This window comes from Malurus melanocephalus, unplaced genomic scaffold (genome assembly GCF_030028575.1).
Source record: "Malurus melanocephalus ecotype Western Australia unplaced genomic scaffold, MMel_1.1 scaffold_414, whole genome shotgun sequence".
Classification (NCBI taxonomy): domain Eukaryota; kingdom Metazoa; phylum Chordata; class Aves; order Passeriformes; family Maluridae; genus Malurus; species Malurus melanocephalus.
The window spans coordinates 456,750-481,864 of NW_026623646.1; the positions used below are offsets into that span (position 1 = coordinate 456,750).

Below are 25,115 nucleotides of genomic sequence, written 5' to 3' on the forward strand. Positions count from 1 at the left end.
TACCTTTGGATAAAGTCCAAGTGCATTCCAATCTGCTACTGAGTTGCAGCTGGAGAAGCCATCTGAGCTGCACTCCCTTTCTAAAGTCTCTTGTGGGGGMAGATGTCTCTTGATTCTCATGCTCAGCAGATAATAAAGACCTTAATAGTACTCAAACTGATACTCTGTACATGTACATAGACAAGACTCAGGTGACTTGTTGCTAATTCCTCAGGAGAGCTATATACTTTGAAACAACTTTGGTCTGAAATCAGTCTCCAAACTGGACTTCACCAATATCATGGCACACGAGATTATGAATAGGAAGCTCCTCTCTGAGGGGAAGTCCATTAGCACAGAATCACAGAATAGTTTGTGTGTGAAAGAACATTGAAATCACTGTCCACTAAGCCATGTAGCTCAAAGCCTCATCCAACCTGGCCTTGGACACTTGCAGGGATGGGGCATCTATAACTTCTATTGGCAACWTGTTCCAGTGTCTCACCACTCTCACAGTAGAGAAATTCTTCGTAATAGCTATTCTAAACATATTCTCAGTTCAAAGTCATTCCCTCTTGTACTATCTATACATGACTTCACTAATTCCAAAGTCCTTATCCAGCTTTTTTGTAGGCTCCTTTTGGTACTGGAAGGCTGCTAAAAGGTACCCCCTCCTTCAGGCTGAAGAGTCCCAACTTTTTCAACTAGTCTTTATCGGACAGGTGCTTCAGTCCCCTGATCATCTCTGTGGCTCTACATCTAAGGCACTCTCTTCAACAGGTCCATGTCCTTCCCATGTTGAAAATCCCAGAGCTGGATGCAGCCCTGCAGGTGGGGGAGCAGAACAGGGGGGCTGAATCCTCTCCCTTGCCCTCAGGCCAGGCTGCTTTGGATGCAGCCCAGGATGCAGACGCATCACTGAGCTGCGAGCACACAGGTCATGTCCAGCCTCTCATCTCTACCAGTACCCCTCAAGCCTTTCCCCACAGGGCTGTCCACTCCATGCTCTGCACAGCCTGTGTGTTTGGGATTTCCCTGAGCCAGGTGCAGTACCATGCACTTGGCCTTGCTGAACTTCATGARGTTTGCACAGACCCACCTCTCRCCCTGGCCTCTAGCATGACAACTGCACCACACAGCTCAACGTTGTTAGCAAACTTGCTGAGGATGCACTTGATCCCACTGTCCATGTCCCTGACTAAGATGTTAAAAAGCACTGATCCTAATACCAACCCCTRGCTGACTGGTCTCCACTTGGACATCCAGCCATTGACCACAACCCTTTGAGGCCAACCATCCTGCCAATTCCATATTTACCAAGTYTTCCAGCCAGCAAATCTATGACTCTCCATTTTAGAGACAAGGATGTTGTACAGGACAGTGTCAAATGCTTTGAAGAAGTCATTATGTCAGCTTGTCACTAGAAAAACATAACTTTGGAGTCACCAAAGAGCTACTACTACAAAAGCTGAAAAGCTTAAAATCCTCTAAGTACATAGCACTAAATATTTTTATCTAGAGAAAGTATATCTCTTTAGACATACATAAGTATACTACGTTCTAAGCATGTATGTATATAACTAATATGTATAAAACATACATAACTAATATGTATATAACAGTCACACTAGCTAGCATTCTTAGATGACACTTATGCATTGTGGAGACACTAGAAAGCAGAAGATTAAGTAGGGGTAAGCTGTCAAGAAGTGCGTAGTCATAGAAGACGAACGGTTTAACAGTCAACTGACTGAGGAATGTGTCCTCTCTTGCACTGCTGGGAGCTTTTGCAAGTCTTTCTGATAGGAACCAGAACTTACATAACAGTGCAGTTCATAATGAAATTACAGAAACAAAGAGGAAAAAAAAAACCAAAATGTAAGTTTGTGGATTTGGGGGGCTTAGTTTTCTTTTCAACTAAGATCTAAATTTCATGTTTCACTGACTCAGTGAGAAATAAGCCCACAGTCTTAAAGTATTACACATATATATATATATATATATATATACCTCATACAAATAGATATTAAACATTCCCCAAGTCCTCTTTGCAGTCATCTTCCTGTCACAGCAATATTATGAAGCTAATACAAGCATACGTGTTCCACACCATGTGGAAAGGTCACTATACATATCAGAGGCGGGGGAAGTAGAAAGTGCAATGTGAAAGCAAAGGGAATGGTCTTTAAACAGAAACTAAAAGTCTCAGAAGTATGACAATATACTCACTCTCAGAAATTAAACAGACCAAGTTATGGAACATTTTTCAGTCCTTGTCAGAAAGATTAAAAAAAAATGAGAGACCTTGAACTTCCGCTTAGTAAGAGCTGGCAGCCGCAAACACACTAAAAAAATTAGAAAATAATTACATTCCTGTGAACAAGGCAGAGTCTGAAATTTCTGAACTGATAACTTCGTTTCTAGTGGCAAAATCCACATTCTTGTTGCAAAACCACTTTCCTACCCATTTCTTTGCAGAACACATCACAAGAAAACACTTTTTTAATGTAAAAATTGCTCTGTATTTCCCAAGAATCCTCATTAGCAACTGAGCTAAAGATTAAAATAAAAGACACTGGTCCTGGAAAATTGATTATCATAAATAGTATCATCTTAATGAGTTCAATAGAAACAGATCAATAATTTCTTTGGCTACTGATTCTTAGCCTAAAGAGGCAGAATGATCTTTGAGGTTCTCAATCTCAATTTTTCTGGCACAGCATTATTTCAGAAGGACTCCAAGTCTATGCAATGGCACATCACATTGGTATAACTGCAAACTGGAAAGCTAACACGTAAGACAGTGCACCAACAGCTATCTTACAACTGAAAAGTCCACAGAAGCCATTCTTTTTCTTAATTTCTAACTCTGGAAACAAGACATTTCCTCTTTTAGACCATGATCGAAGTAATCACTGAAGGATAAAACCAGTATGTTATTATATTTGAAGAAAAAATAATCAAAATTAGGGAGCAGGCAGGTTTTTTGCACATTGGTTTCTTTCTAACAGTCTATTGGATATAATTCTTCATGTGTCATTGTACTAAAAGAAAATAATCTGAATTTAACATTTTCTTCCATTAAAAAAACCCAAGTATTTTCCCATGGATTTCTCCCTCATGTCCAGCAGAGGGTAGCAAAAGAACAGATCTGAAACCCAGAGAAAATTCAATTCCACTGCATATGGAATGTAGTAGTAGTGCACAATAATAGATTTTAAGATTGGGTTTTAAGTAGAATTACACCACTCCTCACACAATCATCTTAACAAGTTTGATCTCGTGATCAAGAACTTAAGTACAGATTTGCTAACCAAATGACTATTAACACAAAGTACTCAGCTTGAAGACATGTATCCTATATCCATCAATTTCAATCTGTAAGATAAAAATGCTATTAAGAGAGATACAGGGCTATTTCATGAAAAAATGTAGACCATTCTCTCTGAGGTGTACTGCTTTAAGGCTTCTATATCTGAATGGAAATTACTGATATCCTGACCCACTTAGTGGACGAAGGAAGCTGTGGATGTTATCTCTTATCTTTTTAATAAAGGCTTTGACACCATTTCCCACAGCATACTCGTGGGGAAACTTGCTGCTTTTAAGTGTCTATGGTGTAGATGAGTACACTGTTTGCTAGGTAAAAAATAAGCTGGATGACCAGGCCCAGAGAGTGGCAGGAATGGAGGTACATCCAGCTGGCACTTGACCACCAGTGAGAGTCCCCAAGGCTCAGTATTGGGGCCAGTCCTGATGATGTGGATGTGGGGACTCAGTACACTTCATTTGCAGATGACACCAAATTGGGTGCAAATGTTGATCTGCTGAAAAACAGGAGGGTTCTGGAGAGGGAGCTTAAATGGCTGGAGAGATGGCTGTGACCAAGAGAATGAGGTTCAACAAGGCCAAGTATAGAGTGCTGCATTTGGGTTACAACCAACCAACCCSAGACAGCACTACAACTTGGAAGCAGAGTGTCTGGAAAGTGGCTCGGTGGGAAAGGACCTGGGGCTGCAGGTGGCAGTGGCTGAACTTCAACAGTGACCCAAAGTGTGCCCAGGTGGCCAAGAAGACCAATGGCATCCTGGCCTGTACCAGCAATAGTGTGGCCAGCTGGACTAGGGCAGGGATTGTGCCTCTGTACTCAACACTAGTGGGGCCATACCTCCAATCCTGTGCCCACTTCTGGGCCTCTCAATTCAAGAAGGACACTGAGGTGCTGGAGGATGTCCAAAGAAGGGCAATGGAGATGGGGAAGAGCCTGGAGCAAGTCCTGTGAGGAGTGGCTGAGGGAGCTAGGGGTGTTTAGCCTGGAGAACAGGAGGCTCAGGGGAGACTATCCACAACTGCCTGAAAGGAGGCTGTAATAAGGTGGGGGTCAGTCTCTTTTCCCAGGCAACAAGTGACAGGATGAGAGGAAATAGCCTTAAATTGTACCAGTGGAAGTCCAGATTGGATATGAGGAAAAAAATCCTCACAGCAAGGGTTGCAAAGTATTGGAACAGGCTGTCCAAGGAAATGATTGTATCACCATCCACAAAGTTATCATTGTAGGCCCTTTCAGGCAATTACATGTGTGCAATTTACTTTTAACATGGTAAAGTGAGATGCAAGCTGACAAAAGGACATGTATTGAAGTCCAACCTAGTTTGGTTTGTTTTTTTTTTTTTTTTATTTAAAGACTTGTGCTAAGTTCCTTTAACTTTCAAATGCAAGAAATTTCATCACTTTTCCTTAATCATTCCTTAAATAGCTACCGTCAACATTAAGTACCACAAGACTCATTTTTCTGTAGACTGAAAATGTTTTCTTACATTACTAAGATACCCAGAAAGTTAAAAGAGTTTAACAAAAATTAAGAAGCAAAGAAAATATTTCATCTGATCGTGGTTAATAGGTAGCATTCCCTGATAAGACCATCATCAGGATATAGCAATTGTACGTTTTCATGGAACCACTTGCTTTCTTTTCAGATTTACAGATGGTGGGTATATTCAACCAAAATATTTAGAAAGATAAATAATTTGCTGCCTTGCTTTTCCTCCGTTCAGYTCATGACTTCTCTGTTAGTATATGAAAAGCCATGAAGTCACAAGAGTCCTTATTCAGGTACTTAGAGCAAAACTCTGGTTTTTAAAAGGGCTATTGGAACTCCACAGCATGCAACACTTTCCAACTGAAGGCAATTCCACCTAGGTGAGTAAGTGCAGCTCACAACACATGACAATAGATTTCCTGTAGAATTCTTAGAGGGCACAAAGGTCTACCTTGTTGGTCAATAAGTCAGTGGTTTTAGTTGATGAGCTTTGATCTTCCCTGTAGGAATTTTCTTTTGTGCCTCATCTTTAATGCAGTACTCTACCTACCTAGAAATCAATGCTTTAAACATTTCTTTTGCCTTTAAGAGAAAAACAAGAGAAAAAACAAACACAGCTGAGAACTATGTCACTTGCTCCTTTAAGGGCTCACAGTATTTTAGAAGTCACAGTCACATCCTTTAAAGTCACTGCAGAAAATATTTAAAAATGCCTTTGGAAGAAAACCAAACTGTCCACTCACTACGCTTTCCTGCAATGACAAATGTTCTGCCAAGAAAGTCTTGGTCCAGAATGCACATACAGATAACATAGGTACTACAAAGCCTATCAGTGGGCAAATAAAATATTGAAACTTAGGAGGAAACTAGCATATGAACTAGTTTAGTATAAATAGCATATTTACAAAATATTATTCTCTAAGGCTAGAGACTTCTCAACCATGCGTATCACTCAATAGACAGGAAAACTAAAYCTGAAGTAAGGAACTCAAGATAGGAAGAGGCATCTCTAAGACCACTGCATCTTCCAGTATGCTATTCTCTCACCTAGCACAATATCTGGCAATTTTTGATGATCCAGAAGATTCTCCTCCAAAAATCCAATCAATGCAAAATATAAGAAGATAGACAAATTAAGACATTTTGCTTTCCTAATGTAAAGTTAGACTTGTTTTCATTCTTACACAAACCTTTTCCTATCTGGTGTTCAAACACAAGTCCCAAGTCAGATTCACAGTATAAGTAGTATTTAACTGCTCAGCCTTTTCTGCAGATGTTCAATATTTTGTTCATCAAGTACATGGAATTCCAGACAAACTGGAAGGTTTCAAACCTCAAAAATGAAATTGCTCAGTGTCAGTGCTTGTGGAGACTAATAGCGACATTCAAAAAGCCTTACTTCAAGCTCCTTTTTAAGTCTCATCTCTCGTTCAGAGATGCACTTAAGTTCATAGGCCTGGCATCTCAGCACCTCATTGCAGCCACTGTGCTCCACCTCCACATCTCTCAGTTTCTTGCGTATATTCTGCAGTTCATTATTTAGCTCCTAGGAGGAAAAAGAGAAATTAAGAGTTACTTTTGCTAAGATGAGGTATTACAGCACAGTGATCAAAAGAGGAAAGACTGCATCAGAGCAGGTTATTAACATCTAATACGTCAGCTCATGTCAACCATTCACCAATAACAGATACGCTCTTCATTCACCACCAAGTAAACATGTGTTGGCTCAAAGCTCTCTATGAACAAGACCTTCTGAGTAATACTAAAATCAGAGCCAGTTCTCCACAGGAAATTTTTCTCCTAAGGAGTACAAGGCTGCTCCTCCAATCTGTTCTCTCTCACAGCTCAATGCCAATGGCAGAGAGGGAAACAGTTAAGCGCATTTGTTGAAATGATGCATAGACAGAAGTGTTACTTTGTTATTATTTTAACCGTTAGAACTTACATTCAAATCAGACATTTGTTGAAAATTACTCCCGTAGACTAAATACTCTTAATTTCTATTATCAGAACTTTTCTGTCTAGAAACTGAATGWAAAAAGTTGGCTACATGAACTATGAAGTTAGCTATTACTAAGCTGCTCCTCACTACAATTTCTGCTTCTGGAAGATGAACCAAGCTACAGTTTGGTGTTATTACTAACACTATTGGACTCAGCAGTTCTGTGGAGAAATTACTACAAAATCCTCATTCACGCCATACCAGACACAAAGGAAAGTAGCCAAATAATGAACCCCCAGCAGCCCTAGAGGATATTTAAGCTGGAGATTCCAGAAGCCTCAAAAAAGAATAGTTTTAGTCTAGTGGACAGGAGTAAGCTTTTCCATAACTAGCAACAGAAACAAGCTACAAATCCAGTGACTTAGCCAGAGAACCTTTGGAGAGCCAATTACTTTCTGTGCAAAACACAGAAAGATTACTCTAAGTCCTCCTGTTCATTTATTCCTATCATTTATCATGGCAAGAGACATTTTGTGAAAATAAACCAGTTGGTTTATAAATTCTGCTATTATGCTTACATCATATAATCTTGTTCCTGAAAATTACTAATGATAAGGTATCTGCAGAGCAGGAAGGAGAAGGAAAAGAAAATTAATTATTCATAAAGAATCACTCTTTGGAAGATTGAAGTCTGACAGAACCATGTTTATACATGAACAACAAAGAAATCTAAGTCTTTTCCAGAGTTTGAAACACAAATTTTAGAAGTTCTTCCAGACTAAAATCAGAAAGTTTTGGCCACTTAAACATGACAACAAGGGAATAATTTCTCCCTTATTAACACCTATTGCTACTTCCTTATTACCAAGTAGTAACTGAAAAAATAAATTTATTATCTCTTTTTTTCATGCAGAAGAACTATGGCACGATTTTTTTGCATTCTCTGAAAAAGGAACAAGGAGCACACCTGTGAAACAAGTGAATTAAAAAACAGGAACCTCAGTAAATCAAAATATCACAAAAACAGTCTACCTGGATATGAATTAAATTTAAAGCAATCCTCTAACTTTGCCTGTAATACCAAGACAATGAAGAGATGTCTTCCCATCAGCATGCTAAAAAATATTGTTACACAAATTTACAATCACTCTCATCTTCTCCACTTTGGGAACACACAGAAATATTTCTCTTCAGGTTTATCTTCCACTTATTAACAAAAGTGAGCTGGAGTAAGTGCATATGAAATAAGTAATACGTAGTTTGCTGGAAAATACTACATCAAAACCAAAATATTTTATGTTGGAAAGGTAGTTAACACCAGCATACTAGAACTGAAACTAATAATACATCAAGCTTGTTAAATAAGTCAACATGACTTCAGAATCTTGAAGTCTCTGAACTTTCCAGTCATGATATGACTGTATCAGACTACTGCAGCAACTACCTGCACTTGGAAGATTCAGAAAGAAACATACTTCACCATGCTAAAAAAAATCCCTTCACATATACATGTGTATGTGCACGTCATATACACACTTACTTATATATATTTGCTTATCAAGAACATGGCTGGTTGGTTGGTTTAAAGTATGTATAAACAAGACAATTGCACAAATAGTCTAAAGAAAATCTTTCTGTGAAGGCGTATTATACACTGACTCACCACAAGATGATGCTATTGCACTTACTATCGAACTCCCAACATCTTTTATCATATACCAAACACCATGCTAAGCACACTCAATACAGCACAACACAAACCTGTTAGAAAGCAGAGAGGATTACTTTTCCTCCATACCAAGAGACACGTTTTAGTAGATTAACCTGACTTCATTTCTATGCCTACCTCAGCATTTTCATAGCCAAATTCAGACTTCCTGTTCACGAAGTGCAGCTTTAGAATCAGGATTTGCCATGAATGTTTATAATCTTGCTTCTAAGTACATATTAAGACCACTTAGCTTTCATCTCATAACTCAAAATAACTATAAATTATTTAAAACAGGACTATAAATACACAACACAAAAGACTGGAACACATCTGAAGTTTTAGTTTAAAACCTAGATCCACCTCATAAGCCAAGTTGAATCAATTAAGCTTTCAAACAATTAAGACTTTCAAGTCCAGATTTAATATTTATGTATGTATTTCTTATTTCCTGGAATTTTCTAAATACATGTAAATATTACTAGAGTGATGGGAAGGGAATGTTACAAAGAAAAAAAAACTGGAAAAATCAAACTATTTTCAATTGAACCAGATTTGAAAATCTTACTATTCAAAGCACATTAGGAGTTGACACCTAGTAGTGAATCATATTTTCTTTAGGACTGAACAATTATATAGTTTTAGTACACTCTTCCAACCAAACTTGTGCTTCTACAAATCATCTTTCACTTCTGAATAAACACACATTGATGGAGAACACAATCATCCAAACAATCCACAGCTCCTTTTGATCTGAGGAAAAACACCACTTCTAAGAGCACTGTGCACTTTTTAAAACATCATTCTTTTTACACAGTACAAAACTCACTGAATGTGGCTTGTAAACACCGTACACAAGAGATGACAAGATCTTTCCAAATCCTCCTCAATTTAACTCAGTCTACTGATAGCCAGAACACATAGTAAAAGCTTTGCTCCTAGCCTGCTTTACTAGGCAACTTAAAAAGAAAACTGCATCTAAGACTAAGTTTCCTCATAGCCTAAACTTAACCGTAGCTTTTCAAGCATTGACTTTGAATTAAAACTAACTCATGTTTCTGTGGGACTGAGATGGATCTTAGGGTATCACCTGTCAATGAAGTCACATATTTTTGTCTGAAACCTTCTCTTTCTTTTTTAACTATTCCTTTAGAGTTCTCTCAATTAGTCTCTCAAAGTACTGTTCAATATACTCACAAACTTACTGAGCAGGGGAGAGAATTTCCTTTCTTATCCTTCATTCAGAGAAAATTCAAATCAGTGGGATCCTTTTCCACCATCAGGTTTTCTGGTCATTAAGATAAACACCATAGTGCAACTCCTTTTGCACTCCATGCACAGAAACACTATTTATCCAAACACTACCCGATTTCTACCAGAGGTGTCAGTACTGTACCACCCCTTCCAGATATTGCCTTCAAACAGCTGAGGAGCCAGTACACAGTACTTCTGAAATACACATAATTAAGGGATTGTCTCTGCCCTGTTTGTTTTGAGACCAGCTTCTACAGGTGCCTTATATGATCTGACCAACAGCATTGTACCATGGTACAACAGGTAGATTTATTGTCAGAAATTGGCTATCAAACATTGTTTAGTGTCATTTGGGAAGACTAGTACTGTTCCAGGCTTGGAGCTCTTTGGGTGGGAAGAGAGCAATCAGAAAATTTTCTACTGCTTGACCAATGCTCATCCCAACTGAAATAAGCCTGCCACATCTTAAAAGAGCCTATAAAGGAAGAAAATACATTAAAAAGTTAATATTTTAGCAGCAATTTTTTCTCTGCATACATCATGCAATGCAAAYGTCTATTAGCTTTAACAGAGCCTCTGCATACACTTCTTTTTATGAAGAATAACTACACCTGAATACTTTCTGCTTTTTCCTCAGACAGTATTCTTGCACAGGTAAGATACAACGTATTTAACTTGTCATTATAAAAGACAAAAGATCAATGGAAGTAGAGTGGTGTAATTGTTTGTGTCCCTGTGGAGCAGGTAAAAGTTAGCTATGTTCAGTCAGCYTTTTCACACCATAATGCTACAAGATTTCTTTGAAACATACTTCAGTTTAGAATAGCTCAACTGTCAAAAAAGTGTAAAAACAAGTTTATACTTAAATTACTTTTTACACATTTAATACATGAAGGATATATACATATCAGTGCAGCCCAACTTTGAAAACTATCTCTTTCAGGAACACAAATTAATTACTGAAGAACAAAACCCCACACTCTAAAACAGATTGTAAGAACAGCTCTTAGTGTTAGGTGATTTTTATCTAACCAAATGGCACAATTTCCAGCAATGCTTATTTTTCTTATGTGATATGGAGTGAATAATGTACAATGCCCAGCTGGGAAGCCCATCGTCACTGTTCAGATTGCCTGAAAGTATGCAATCTTCATATTACACCAACCATTTTCATATTCACAGGCTATTGGATGTCAGACTGGGGGAATTAGCAGGGAAATTGAACCAGTGGATCTTGGGTGTCCTGATTTTACTAACTCTGCACTGCACGACAGTGCAAATGAACTGTGCACTGGTAATTTGATTTAGGCATTTACCATCAAAATAAGCCACAACACATTTCACCAAAGCAAAAAAGCGTGTGACACACCAAATGTAACTCTATAAAGCTAKGTTGTTCAGAAATACTCCGCAATATTTAGCTACTTGGGGGATATTTTCCTCAATCAGAAAGACCTCAACCCACTACACACTTCATGCCAAAAACGTTCCAGCCATTATCTCACGCAACTTTCCAACTACTAATACACCATACCAGCAAAATCGTTTCTACTTCGTTTCTTTCCTTAAGAAGGAATACATATTCATTGTTATAAATTCTGCCGATATCATTCTTCGCCTTTTTAAGTCTTTGCTGTTCTTCTTCCCACTTCTGTTGAGCATTATGAAATGTTTTCTCTGTCTCTGTCACTTTCTGCTGAAGGTTTTCATTGACTACTATTGTTTAAAAAAAAACAGAGAGAAAAAAAATACAAGTAGCACTGCAAAACATATCCAGAAAAAAAAAGCCACCACCACCAAACACGTAACAATCATCAGTTCTTCAATGTATTTTGATATCCTGTGGAATACTGGAACATTAACACTTCCAACAGGTGCTCCAGGATAGCATCACCTTCACCACAAAGAAATTAGCAAGTTTTTTGTTCCTATTGCATCTTTCCCACAAGAACACAGGATGTTTTCGAAATTTTTACAAATTAAAACACTTTTTCTCTTGGAAAAGAACAAAAACTTGAGATAACTTTTTGTGGGTCCTTTTGAAATCGATATATTCTGTGACTCTGTGAAATGACATCTCTATAGAACGGAGGACTAATTTTCAGGTTTCTACATTTTGCCAGCTTATTTCCAAATGCCATTTTTGATATAGGTCTGTATCAATAAAATTTGAGCTAGTTTAAATAACAGTAAAGATAGCCACGTGCTCCACAAAAGAGACTGTAGATAAACCTGGCAGGTTGGGCTACCAAGCACAGACTTCCAACAAAATTTAACTGCTCTGCAACAGATTTACATCTTCAGCCCACAAATTACTTGAGATGGGGAACGTTGTATACACTCTTCTGTGAAAGTTTAAATGCCATAGAAACCTTTATAAGGTTTCCTTCACCTGTAAGTAGCTTTATAGGAAAAATCTTTTGCAATGCCTTCTCATTTTACTGACTAAAACTTGCTGCATCGGCATTTAAGTTATCACCACTTTGCAAAGAAAGACTTTTTTTTCATCCAAATTCATCCCAGTTTTCTGACATTTCTTCCTACTCAGAAAAGAATKAAATAGAACACATTAACGTAACACAGAGAATCAATGGACACAATTATAGAAAGACCTCCAGACAGCAGAAAATCAACCCTGAATGAGAGCAGCAGAAAAACAATCTGGAGAAAACACTGAAGGATACGAGCCACAAATGAGGTGTTCTGTCTGAGGAGCTATATTGGGGTCACATCAAGGCACCACATGAGGTGAGAAAGGCTCCAAGTCCAAGGGAAGAGAAGCAGTAAATTACAAATTGCTAAAAATTTAAACAATAAAATGATAATTTGGTTTCTTTGGCACTTGTCAGAGACACAAAAAGCTTGAGAAATTTCAGCCAATAGAATTTATCRTCACTTGACAAGACTACTAATAACTGATTATGATATTGAAAGAAACTAACACACATACACACATTAAACTAGGAAAGAATACCTTCCCTCTGCAAAACCTCTCCTACTCCCTTTTATTCTCCAGCTCCCTCCCCACATGTTAGCCTTGTCCATTAAGGAAGGTGACAGGCAGCCTAGCAGTCTGGGCACACTGTGCTATGGTTCCATTAGCATCAGTCACTCTTGACCCCACCACTGGGTATGTGCCTGATGTGACTCTTATACTGGCAAGGAAACTAGTGCATGGAAATAAACATGACTTTGCYCTAAGTCAGAAACTAGCAGTTCAAATCTTCAGCTTGCAATCAGAGAGAAATTTTCAAAGGGAAAAAAAAATACTTTCTTCCAGTTTGCAATCCATAGGATTCATTATTTTTCATGTGTTTGCAATCCCTAAGATTTTTGATTATTTATGTGTTCTCCAAGGGAGTGCAAGTTCAGCTTTCCAAATATCTTAACATTTTTTACTTTAAGTACTTGGAAGAATCAGACTCTCTTTCCATTCTTGGAGGATTAAAACCTTTAAGGAGTCCTCCAAACTCTTCACTGAATATCAACGGCTCATCACACTRATGGATGTACATCTCCTGTACTAGATTAAATAGATATACTAGTTTAGGAACTAAAAAGGCACCTCACTTCCTTGTAAGAATGAGAAATATCTCTTCTTGAGGAGTATTAAGGAAATCCAAGTATCTGAATATAGAAGTAGTAGGGAAAAAAAAGTCTAGGTAAACACCTTCCCTTCCACATACTAGTCACAACACACAGTACTATGAAAATAGAAACAAAGATTATAAGAAAATAAACTAGATATGAACAATGAAAAGAATGAAACATTTGAAAAGGTGATAGAAAACAGCAGTATGAGGAGCACTTCTGGAATAAAGCTGCTGGAAATAGTGCAAACAAATGAGCAGGAAATTATTTTTCTACTCTTTTCTCTCTTTTTTTTTTCCCATTGAAATGGAAAGGGAAGAACTACTGGACATAAAAACAACCTGCATGCAGAACCAGCCACCATGATTACAATTCCATACACAAACAGCACTGAAGGAAGAAATAACAGAGGGTGAAGGACAAGAAGAAAAAAAGGGTTAAAGATTAAGCCAGTTAGTTTTAATTCCCACGAGATAGTACAAGTTTTGTGAACTCTTAGGAGTTTTCAAAAGCAGATGGATAGGATATGGAAGAGAGATTCAAGAAAAACAGCAGTAACCAGAAAATTTAATTAAGTCCCTGCTTCCCACTTGCCTTACCGACATGAAACAGACTTAGCCTTTATTCTATCTTTACCTCCTTGAAACCTACCTTGCAGTTCCACAAGTTTGTTTTTTGCATCACTTAATTCTTCTGCAGTACACTTTTTCAGATGGGCATCTTTTCTGGCAACTGCCAATTCATACTCCAAACCTTGTCGAATAGCCTCTCCTCTCTCAAATTCTGACCGTAATTTGATTATCTGGTTTTCATAGTTAGATACCTAGAAAACAAATTTCAGTAAACTGCCAAAAATACTCCCTTGAAAAAGTGCAGCAAGTTATAAAAATACATCTACAGAACATTTTTTGAGATATTCAAGATATTTCAACACAAGAAGGTGGAAAGTAAAACACATATTCCTTCAGAACATCTACAAAGTAGCATATATTTCTGTTAATGAGAACTTCATGCATGGGAAATCACTAACATTACAAAGATTCCCTTGATGTTGTAGCAAACTAGTATGGAAATTAAGCAGCTTTATTAAGAGTATATTAAGAATACACTCAATTAATATTTTACTTTGAATATCAGCTTTCTCACAAACAAACACAAGAAAAGAGTGGGTGTTGACTTGTAATCAGTTTCACTACAATGCTGCTAGGCACACTTCCCACATTTGCTAGTGCCAATCTGGCAGCTGATAAACTGATTCAAACTATGCTGAAGAAGTGCTATTACTACCATAGGTAGAAATTCTGCTCTAAGCAGTATGCCAGGAGCAGCTGATGAGGAGCAGCTCATTCGTCTGATTTTGGCTAAATCAAGTTAATAAATCAAGTTTGGTTTTCCACATCCATTTATTATCTGGGTTTGTACCCAAATTAAGAGAGGTCTGATCCTCCCAAAGTGACTTGCTCTTGTGCTTGAGTTAAGCTCTTATTTTCCAGGCTTTATCAACTGTGGCATGGTTCTGAAAAATGAATTCCTGGAATTAGCTGGATTCAAACAAACAAACAAACTACCTCTTACATTGAGCTGGGCGTGCACAAGATTCTTCTGAATTCTGATGTTGTGAAGTGCTCAAGTTACCTACCACACCTTTAACTATTAACAATGACAGCAGAAGTCCTAACAGTACTGATGAACAGCTATGAGAGGTCGGCACAGTGACACCTTTCTAGTTATTTTCCAGCTAGTGACTGTGCTTTTGATCCATGTGAGAGTATTATTTCAACAAAACAGGATTACACTTATACCAAGAGTAAAACAAAGCAAACAAAAAAGAAGTCCTTACTTCYTGATTGTGTTGAATAGTTAGATCCAAATTTTCTTTTTTAGCTTGAAGAAGTTTCCATCTCAGATCTAAAACAGCATCCAATTCTGATTCATTGCTCTTCTGTAGTAACTCACGTTGCGCATTGTTTAAGCTGCAAAATATTGAATTTCTAAGAAATCTTCAGGATTCCTTTTAAGTTTTAATGCTCCCTTATTTCAATTATCAGATTGTGGGCCCAAAGCTCTACACATTCATTTAATTAAAATTATGCCATGCAGTTATCATGGTACTGTTGCTTACTGCACAAACTATGAGAGAGGTAGCATGAGGAATTTAAAATGGATATGCACTTTGGATTTCCCTAAGCAGGTTTTTATTTTTCATTATTTTTATTATCGATCCAATAAACTTCCAGGATGGTAAAAACATCATTCCAATAACATACATTAAAATGACTAGCAAGTTTTTGTCTCTGCAATAAGGTTCATTTTTTAACATGGATTACTGTCTCAAAAACATCACTGTCATAAAACAAACAGATGTTTGTGGAATAAATCCCACTCTTTCACATTTTGTTTTCAAAAATATATACCTCTAAACTACAGACAAACAACTGATCACAAACAAAATACAAACTAAAGGTCTAGTCCTCCAAAATACTTTATCTTAATTTCCACTACTTTTTCAGTCAAAAGAAAATCTACTTGGCAGGTAACAAGATTTGACTCTGAGCATCACAAGCAATATCAAAATAATCAGCACAAGCTTTTATGTAGAGAGTGAAAAATTATTATAAAAGTACATATTCCATTAACCAACTTGATAGTCAGTTATTACAACTTCAAACTGGACAATTCAAATTATTTCAGTAGCTGAAAATCAGTGTTCACATTATTCGATATAAGTAATTTTTCAAATTATTAAAACTATGTAAGACTAACTGTAATAACCAGCTGCTCCTTACAACAGTGCAATTTGTAAGGATCACTAAATCTTAATCAAACTGTAAAAAAAACATGATTAAACACAAAAATGGCATCATTTCATGAAGAGCAGAAAATACTAATATAGCTTACCTTAGTTTACATGAAGTCTTAAGTATTAATTACAGAAAGAACAGTATAATTAAATGCCAGTGTATTGGGTTTTTCTAAAGCTTACAACTTTACTCCTAGATTTATGCACAGGCACCATTAACATTTTTCATAATGAAAATCTTTACCTTATGATGTGTGTTTTCTCATATAAGCTGACTAGTACAAATGGCATCAATGAGGGGAACAGTATTCTACATTAAATGTAGCCTTTAAAGACATCAATAACAACAAATGATGAAATTTCAGGTTTTTATCTGCAGCCTACAAATATTTTATAAATTAATAAATTCTGTCAAATAATTTAAAAACAATGTATACTTCATCTGTTTGATCAGAATAATTGTATGTCGTAAGTAAATGTTTCACGGGGTGCCATGTACTTAACACATTTTATTTGTTTAATAATGAAGGCAATAAAGATCATTAAAATCCCATGTACTGCAAGAAAATCACAGGCACATCATTAGCTTTCAGTACTTACTACGAGACCCGTAGGCATAGGAACCAACAAGTCTCAAAGGGCAAAAGATCAGCAACCAGGTAAGTAAAAACACATATCATTACTTTAAGCAACTCTTAGCTAATGGAATTAGAAGATATAGCGGTAAGTCATGAAGAAAGTAAGAAGAATCTGAACAGTGAGACCACCTGTAAACTGAATGTTTGTGGACATTATGTAATAGGCTTGACAGACCCTTATTCTCCCATGGCTCGGGAAAACAGATGTTAAAGAAAGGCAAGCCGGCTTATTCAAAGATAACAGAAATACCTATCTCAGCTAAAGACAGCCAAAAACCTGGTACCACCAAGGTTAACAAAGCACAGTTGGGGGAAAAACAGGACCSAAACCGAAAGCTGGGGATAACTAATGCAAAGAACAAGGCTTAAAAAAAGGGTAACCATTTTGGTAGTTTATGGGCAGCATGGAGGTCATTCTGCTTACTTAAGCCTGATGATTTTCAATACTTGTAGCAAGGWCAGCACATGAAATGAAAGCAAAGGAACAACTACCTTTTGTAATTTAAAAAAAAACACTTTCAAATCCTTAAGTAAATTACCTTGGTTTTTACGGCAATCAGCTTTAAATAAAGTTGTTCCTTTCAACTATTCTAATAATGATCCAGCAAACAAGACAGTACACTGGTGATACCTGCACTACAAAACCTATTCAGAGAAAAATTTAACTGTGATTAACTGAACCAGTAGGCGGGAAAAAATCAACACCACAAACAAGCTACATGACATCACAAATCATAGCAAATTAGGGACATTCAAGAAATGAAAAATGTGCCGAAGAGCATTAAGACAAACAGCATAACAGCAAGTACTGGGGGAAAAAAGCATTAAAAATAACTTTTTATGCACAGCTTTTAAACTTACAATGTCATTAGTAAACACTTCTAAAAAAGAAAGCAGAAAAGCTTATTTTTGTTCTTAATGTAGAATCAAATCAGCAACTTAAAAAAACACTGACAACAAAATGAACAGAATATTATGTTAACCACTTCATTATTTTATTTGTCTATTTAAATGTTTTCAAATATAATAGAGGTTATCCTTAATTAGCCACCTTATTTCTGTGACATATTCTTTAATCATCACAGTGTAATCAGCAAATGCAGTACTTTATGAAAGCTTCATACTTCCCATCGTAGAAGAGTTTTTCCTTCCATATTCATTTACAAGCAGAAGTGCTACAAGCATAAAGTTCTTGTAAGCTTAGGTCACAAAATCACACAAAATCCCTGGAAAATTTCAAAGTATGTATGATTTGCAGTCTAAGAGGAATTCAGAGGCTGCTTTGCACTTCTACTTTCACATATTAATAGTTCATTGATCATTGAATGAAATCATCAATGAAAATGGTTTTGAATGAAAACACATATTTTAACAACCAGAGCTTTTATGTAAGACACCATTTTTGTTAGTACTTTAAGACCTTTCAAGAAAGCATACGAGCAGGTGAAAAAGCTTTAGACCCCTACATCACAGAAGACTCAAAAATTCACATTTACTTCACAAGTCAGCTAATTACAGCCAAGAAAGAACATTACAGAGAAGCAGTTTTCACCAGCTTTTATTCCATATTTGGCTGAAAACACAGAATAATTTTGTATCAAGAGAAACTTCCTTTCATCTACTATGAAGTACAATTGTGCCAAACTTCTGCAGTTGAAGATGTAGTCTCTAGCCTGACTTCCTAACCGAAGTTCCCAATCATTGGGAATTTTGCTATTTCTATACAACTGGCAGTCTTTTAGATCAGATTTTAAATAGTAACAAACAGCTCTTAGAGTTAACATAAACAGAATGAATTTTACTTTAACTGTGCCAAAGATGAAACGCATATTAGGTTAAAAATAGTGAAACGYGTATCAGGCTATATACAGTAAGAGCCGTGTGTAAGACTAACAGCCAATCTCTACCTCCACAGCTATTGCAGAAAACCCTTGTGTAACCCGACTTCATGGGTCCTAATTGGAGACAGAAACTATCTCTGTCATGCCTGTGTGAGAATTCTTGCACATCAGATAACCTGTAAGCATACCTACAATGATGGAGTGACTGCTACCAAAAATTCACTAAAATAAAAAAAACTCCTTAACACCAGTGTAGCATTTAGAAGCAGGCATTCTTTATTTGGCCAGATGCATGAGGCAAAAGCCACTCCTAAAGTCATGCATAATGAGCACAGGAAAATTGCTGTGTATATCCCGTATTTTACATATATATTCATTGATGTCCCAGAATAAACATACATATGATAATCATTTCCCCAAAATCATTAACATATTTTCCCTCCCCTTCAGCCATTTGTTGTTCTGTCCTGGGTGTCCTTCTCATGGTCCCTAGTGATCAGGGATCCCAATGTTACAGCTGACACAGTCAAGTTGGCAGGGCACTGGGTCTGGTGAACTTCCAGTTCTCTTCTTACACAATGAACATTGTGCAGTTCCATAAGCCAGTGGTTTTAAGAAAACAAGCATTGTGTTAGCTCACCAGGTGTAGTTTGTCATTTGGTAACATGACAAAATCAGTGGTCAAGGGATAGGCTATATATGTCATTTATCTGGGCTTCTGTAAAGCCTTTGACTTGGTCCCTCACAACATCCCTCTCTCCAAACTGGAAAGACGGACTTAATGAGTGGACTGTTCAGTGGGTAAGAGTAGTTGGACAGTAGCATCCAGAGGATAAGTTAATGGCCCAGAGTCCCAAAAGCCATCAGTGACAGGTAGTGCCCCTCGGCATCCATACAGGGACTAGTGCTGTTTATTATCTTCTTTAATCACACATGGTGATCGAGTGCTCTCTGAAAAAGTTTGCAGATGTCATCAAGCTGACTAGCACAGCTGACATACCTGAAGGATGGAATGCCATCCAGAGAGGTCTGAACAAGATTGAGAAAAGGGCCCACAGGAATCTCAGGAGGCTTACCAAGACCAAGTGCTGGTGCTGCACCAAGTCAGAGCAACTCCCAGTATTGATAGGCTGCGGGATGAACAAATTGAGAGCAGCCCTGCCCAAAAGGACTTGTGGGTGCTGGTGGAGAAGAGGCTGGACATGACCCAGCCATGAGCAATCCCAGCCCAGAGAGCCAAATGTGTCCTGGGCTGCATCCAAAGCAGCGTGGGCAGCAGGGGAGGGAGGGGATTGTGCCCCTCTGCTCTGCTCTGCTCTGCTCTGCTCTGCTCTGCTCTGCTCTGCTGAGACCCCACCTGGAGCACTGCACCCAGCTCTGGGGTCCCAGCACAGGAGGGACAGGGACCTATTGGAGAGAGTCTAGAGGGCCAAGAAGTTGACTGAAGGGATAGAGTACCTCTACTACAAAGAAAGGTTGAGGGAACTGCATTTGCTCAGCCTAGAAAAAGGAAGACTTTGGGGTGGCCTAATTGCAGCCTCCCAGTACCTGAAGGGAACTTTCAAGAAAGAGAGAGACACTTTACAAGAGTATGTAGTGACAGAACAAGGGAGAATGGCTTTAAACAGAAGGAGAGTAGATTTAGAGTAGATACTAGAAAAATCCKTTACTGTGAGGCTGGTGATATACTAGAACAGGTTGCCCAGGGAAGTTGTGGATGCCCCACTCCTGGCAGTTGGCTCAAGGCAAAGCTGAATTGGGCAATCTGCTCTAGTGAAAGGTGTGTGTCCCTGTCTAGAGCAGGGGTTTGGAATTCAATGAACATTGAGGTCTGTACCAACCCAGGCCATTCCATAATTCTATGATCTTACAGCTGTATTGACATCACATTGTATCTGGTTCTACTTCAGTCTGAATTACATAATTTCAGGGATCTAGAAAATAAACCACAAAAACAGGAACTGCATTACTGGACTTGAAACTACAGAAATGGAGCTCACCTTATAACTTCTGTGACAGAGTAGTTGACTGGAGAGGATGAACTCATGATGGCCAATAGGCAGCTTTTTAAGTCTATAAACTCTGGACAATGAATAGTTGACTGTATGTTTACTTGACAAGCTTCCAAGATTATTCTTCCTTATAAAAACATTAAAATCTGTAACAGAGACATGCTTTAGCTTTTTGGCAATATAATGAAAGAATCATTTGTTAATATTGATGAGCAGTTCGAAAACAGCATTACTACTATGTCATGTGAACAATTACCAACTATAATTTCATAGTTTTTGTCAACTACAGGGATTGTACTTCTAGTCATCTATGCTCAAATATTTTAGATTAATATATACAGTATAATAGAAAATATACAGTAAAATAGAATATTCCCTGCCAAAGTTTGCAGAATATCATTAAAAATACTTTGTTTGCATACATTGATCCTGCATCTCCTAAGAATATCACAAATTCCATTTCTCTTCAAAATAATTCTATCAAAGATAATGACTATACCACAATTGCATGTACTAGGTTTGCTGTCTGAYAACAGCCTGTAACACAGCAAGTCTTCCAAATGTTTCAGAAAACCTGGAATTTTCTATTTGAAAGTATTTTTATTCTATTACATATGTCAGCAATATTTAGGACTACACGGGAGCAATATTAAATTGAACTATAACTTCATGCTCACCTTTAGAAAAAAACTAATTTAGTGTTACAATAAAAAAGAAATCAATATAGATTACATATTTATAACAGACATTTTAAAAAATTCATCGTTTCAAGTTGAACAGCAAACACTAATGACCTCTTTTCATTAATTAAAACAAGGTAACATGAAGCATAAGCTGTATTCAACAGTCAATATTAATGAACCATAAAGGTTTGTTTTTAAACATTACAGCAGATGGACATCCATATTWAAGTCCAAAACAAGAAACTAGCCTGCACTCCATCTTCACCATCCCTGGCTTGCAGTCACATGTTCACAGAATCACAGAATATGTTCAGCTGGAAGGGTCTCATTAGAATCATGTCCAGCTCTTGGCCCTGCACAGGACAGCCCAAGAGTCACACCATRTGCCTGACAGCATTGTCCAAATGCTTCTTGAACTCTGTCAAGGCTGGTGCTGTAACCTCTTTCCTGGGGTACCTGTTCCAGTGCTCAGCCACCCTCTGGGTGAAGAAACTTTTCTGAATGTCAAATCTAAACCTTCCCTGATGCAGTTTCATGCCATTCCCTCAAGTCCTATCACTGGTCACCAGTGATAAAGGATCAGTGTCAGGCCCTCCATTTTCCCTTGTGAAGAAGTTTTAGACCACAATGATGTCTCCCCTTCACTCTCCTCTTCTGCAGGCTGAACAGACCAAGTGACTGCAGATGTTCCTCATAAGGCTTTCACCTCYAGACCTTTCACTAACCTTGTGGCCCTACTTTAAATGCTTTCTAGTACTTTACTACAGCACTTTAATGGCAGCACTTGGTGTAATATATTAATATAAACTGATTTTATTCCTTCTAGTCACTAATAGCCTGCAGTACAAATATGGAGAAGAAAAAAAATGCATTTTTGTTTCAAACTACAATTTTAACAGAAAATGAACAAAAATGAACTTATTTCTAAAATTTCTGAGTTTGTTGGTTTTTTGCTTGTTTGTTTTGTTTTTACAGAAAGGCAGTATATTCATAAAGAACAGCTAGATGTACCCTTCATGATTTTTGACATCTACCCATCAGAATGCAAATTCACATATATGTTCTTAAGACTCAAAACACATAATTATCATAAAATAGTCACTCACATTCCTAGAGAAAGCAACAAAGCAATGAGAAAATAGTTGAAGATCCCATTTTAAAGTATAGAGATTCCTAGACACATGTTAAGTTGCATTAAATTATTGGTCACTTGCACACCAAAAACTTTAACTTGACATGGGAGAAGAAAATCTTGACAGTGTACTTGCAGTACTGARCTCAACAAAGATTAATTGCATGGATTAAAAAAAATGAGTCATCTTGGTATGGGAAACTATACCTGTATTAATTGTGCCAAATTTTCACATTACGACACAGCTCTGAACACTAAGAAACTAGTTTTTCATACCATCTTTTTCCAAATTTTTATTGCCAGAAATAGATCTGGATTTATACCAAAATCTGATTATGAAAAGTAGAAAAAGAAAAAAAAATTAAAATGGTGCAACCAAAACTTTCTCAAAAGTCTTTTTTCACCTCCAGAAGAATTCACTATCCAGCAAAAAATAGCTGCAGAGGAAAAAAGAAATCTTCCTCAAAACATAATCAAAATCTCCTCTGATAGATCCACATCACCTTGAAGTTTTAAAACTTTCTGAAATTACTTCTAAGTTTTTTAATTACTTTTAATGGTGGGGGGAGGAGGGCATATCTGTAGACCTTTCTGGGAATGCTAATAATTTTGAATATGTAACATTTCTCTGCTAAGATACACATGCAGAGTTTACTAGCACACAAATGGATAATATTTCAATGCTATTTCAATAAGGAAAAAAAAATCAAGGGGCGTGGAGTGGCTCGTAAGAGCCCCACAGTTTAAACAGTTTAAGAAGTCTTTGCTTAAGGAGATCCTACATTCGATGGATGCAACCTACAAAACTTGTGTCCTCACGAACTTTTGAATGTGCTAAACTAACTTTATCAAGGCCATTAATTTAGACTGGATATGGGTAAGAAATTCTCTGTTGTGAGAATGATGAGGAGCTGGAACAGGATGACCGGAGAAGTGAATATCCCATTTCGGGAAGTGTTCGAGAGCAGGCTGGATGGAGCTATAAGCAATCCGAATGGTCTAATGGGAGGTGTCCCTGCCCACGGCAAGGGAATGGAACTGGAGAATCTCTAAGGTCCTTTCCGGCAAATAAACCTGAGCAAGATGTACTGATTTAAAACACACAAACCCAGGCGGAACTACATTACCTGTGCTGCAAGCTATAGAAGCTCACCAGAAGCTGTTTCGGATGAAAGAAACACTCGGTTTTCACAAACGCAAACTAAAAAAATTTTAACCACGCTAAGGACGAAAGCAGCAGCATCCTTTCGCTCCGCTGGCCCCGGAGCGGCGCTTTACCTGGTAGGAAGGGTTGAGGGGACAGAGTGAGGGCAGAGCTCCAGCAGCAGCGCCCCGAGGCCGCTCGGCCGGGAAGGGCCGGGAAGGGCCGGGAAGCGCCGGGAAGCGCCGGGAAGCGCCGGGAAGCGCCGGGAAGCGCCGCGCTGTTTCCAGGTCCCGGCGCGAAGGACGCTGCGCCCGCGGGGCGCCTCCCAACGGCCACTTCCGGCCGCGGAGCTACGTCAGCAGCGAGCGGGCCCGCAGCGCCGCCGGCGGCCGCACGGCTCTGAGGGGCGCCGAGCTCCCAAATGTGATRCGCATGGAGGAAATTAAAATGACCGACTGACTGAGAGCCATTTGATGTCCTCAAACTCGGGGCAGCACATTCTTCACTCAGATTATCAAGAGAAACGAACTGATGAGCGATTTTGAGAAATTGCGGGACAAAAATCACAGCAGGCTGCATGAGGGAGACTGGTAACAAGGTTACCATTGCGCTAATGTTCGCCTCCCTGCACGAAGGGAAAGGTTCTTGGAAACATCTCAGTTGAGAGATTTCAAGACACAGATGTAAACCATGTATGAGGTCAACAACAGCACAAAGAGTGAATAATATTCACCCTACAATAACCTAGAAAAGTGGACAATAAYGGTGACATGTCAGTGATATATCCCTCTAGGTACAAATTGAAGTTTTAATTAAAGAAAAAAAATAAGCTCTGTAATATTTTCACTCTCTGAGACAAAAGTTAAAAAAATTCTATCTTCTGACTTGATCATTTCCTTTTACCTATAGCTTTTCTACTTCTCCATCATGCAGTTATTCTAAATGTATTAAGTAAGTTCGTTGCCCAGGCTCACAAAAATAATTTCATTATGTTGCAGTTCTTTTAATAACAGCATGATTGGGGGGCGTGGATTGGTCAAAAACACAGAGTGGACATTCTCTCTGCTGTTGTCTGATAAGTAGCCAAAAATTAATATGATGAAATTTGGCCTTAGCTAATAAAAAAAATATAAATTATGTGATAATATTAAAGGAAACAGAGAGTTAACATCATGCTTGAGTGATTTGGTAGATTTTGACTGTATAACTTGAAAGACTATGAAACAATAATACTAGCTTATCTGCCCAAAATGTCCCACACACAGTTTTTTACATTGATTCATAAAAATTATTTTAGACACATGCAGTTGTTGCATGCATGTAGTTAAGCAAACACCTTTCCTTCCTCCTATATGGAAAAATACATCTCATATATAGAATCATAGAATTATTTAGCTTGGAAGAGACCTCTAAGATCATTGAATCCAACCATTAAGCTAGCATTGCCAAGGCCACAGCTAAACCATGTCCCTAAGTGCTGCATCTATGTCTTTTAAATACCTCCARGGATGGGAACTTTTGCTCCAAGTGATCGTTCATTTGTACATACAATGCAAGTTTTTGATCTGTCTT

At 37.9% G+C, this 25,115-nt stretch overlaps 1 protein-coding gene across 6 annotated transcripts in view; it reads right to left on the reverse strand.

Moving 5' to 3' along the window:
- The window catches only part of CCDC171 (coiled-coil domain containing 171), a 146,441-nt gene extending 122,574 nt beyond the window's left edge, over positions 1-23,867 (reverse strand). For 4 of the 6 annotated variants that reach the window (XM_057379643.1, XM_057379644.1, XM_057379640.1 and 1 more), the window contains exons 1-6: positions 23,527-23,867; positions 20,573-20,730; positions 15,134-15,266; positions 13,945-14,116; positions 11,237-11,418; positions 6,198-6,344 (exon numbers count right to left, since the gene is read on the reverse strand). In XM_057379643.1, coding sequence (XP_057235626.1) covers positions 6,198-6,344; positions 11,237-11,418; positions 13,945-14,116; positions 15,134-15,266; positions 20,573-20,619 — 681 coding nt within the window. In that variant the 5' untranslated portion in view covers positions 20,620-20,730; positions 23,527-23,867. Of the gene's footprint in view, positions 1-6,197; positions 6,345-11,236; positions 11,419-13,944; positions 14,117-15,133; positions 15,267-20,572; positions 20,731-23,526 lie in introns of those variants that run through there. The other 2 variants (XM_057379641.1, XM_057379645.1) reach the window with 2 other exon arrangements.
- Between the last annotated feature and the right edge of the window lie 1,248 nt (positions 23,868-25,115).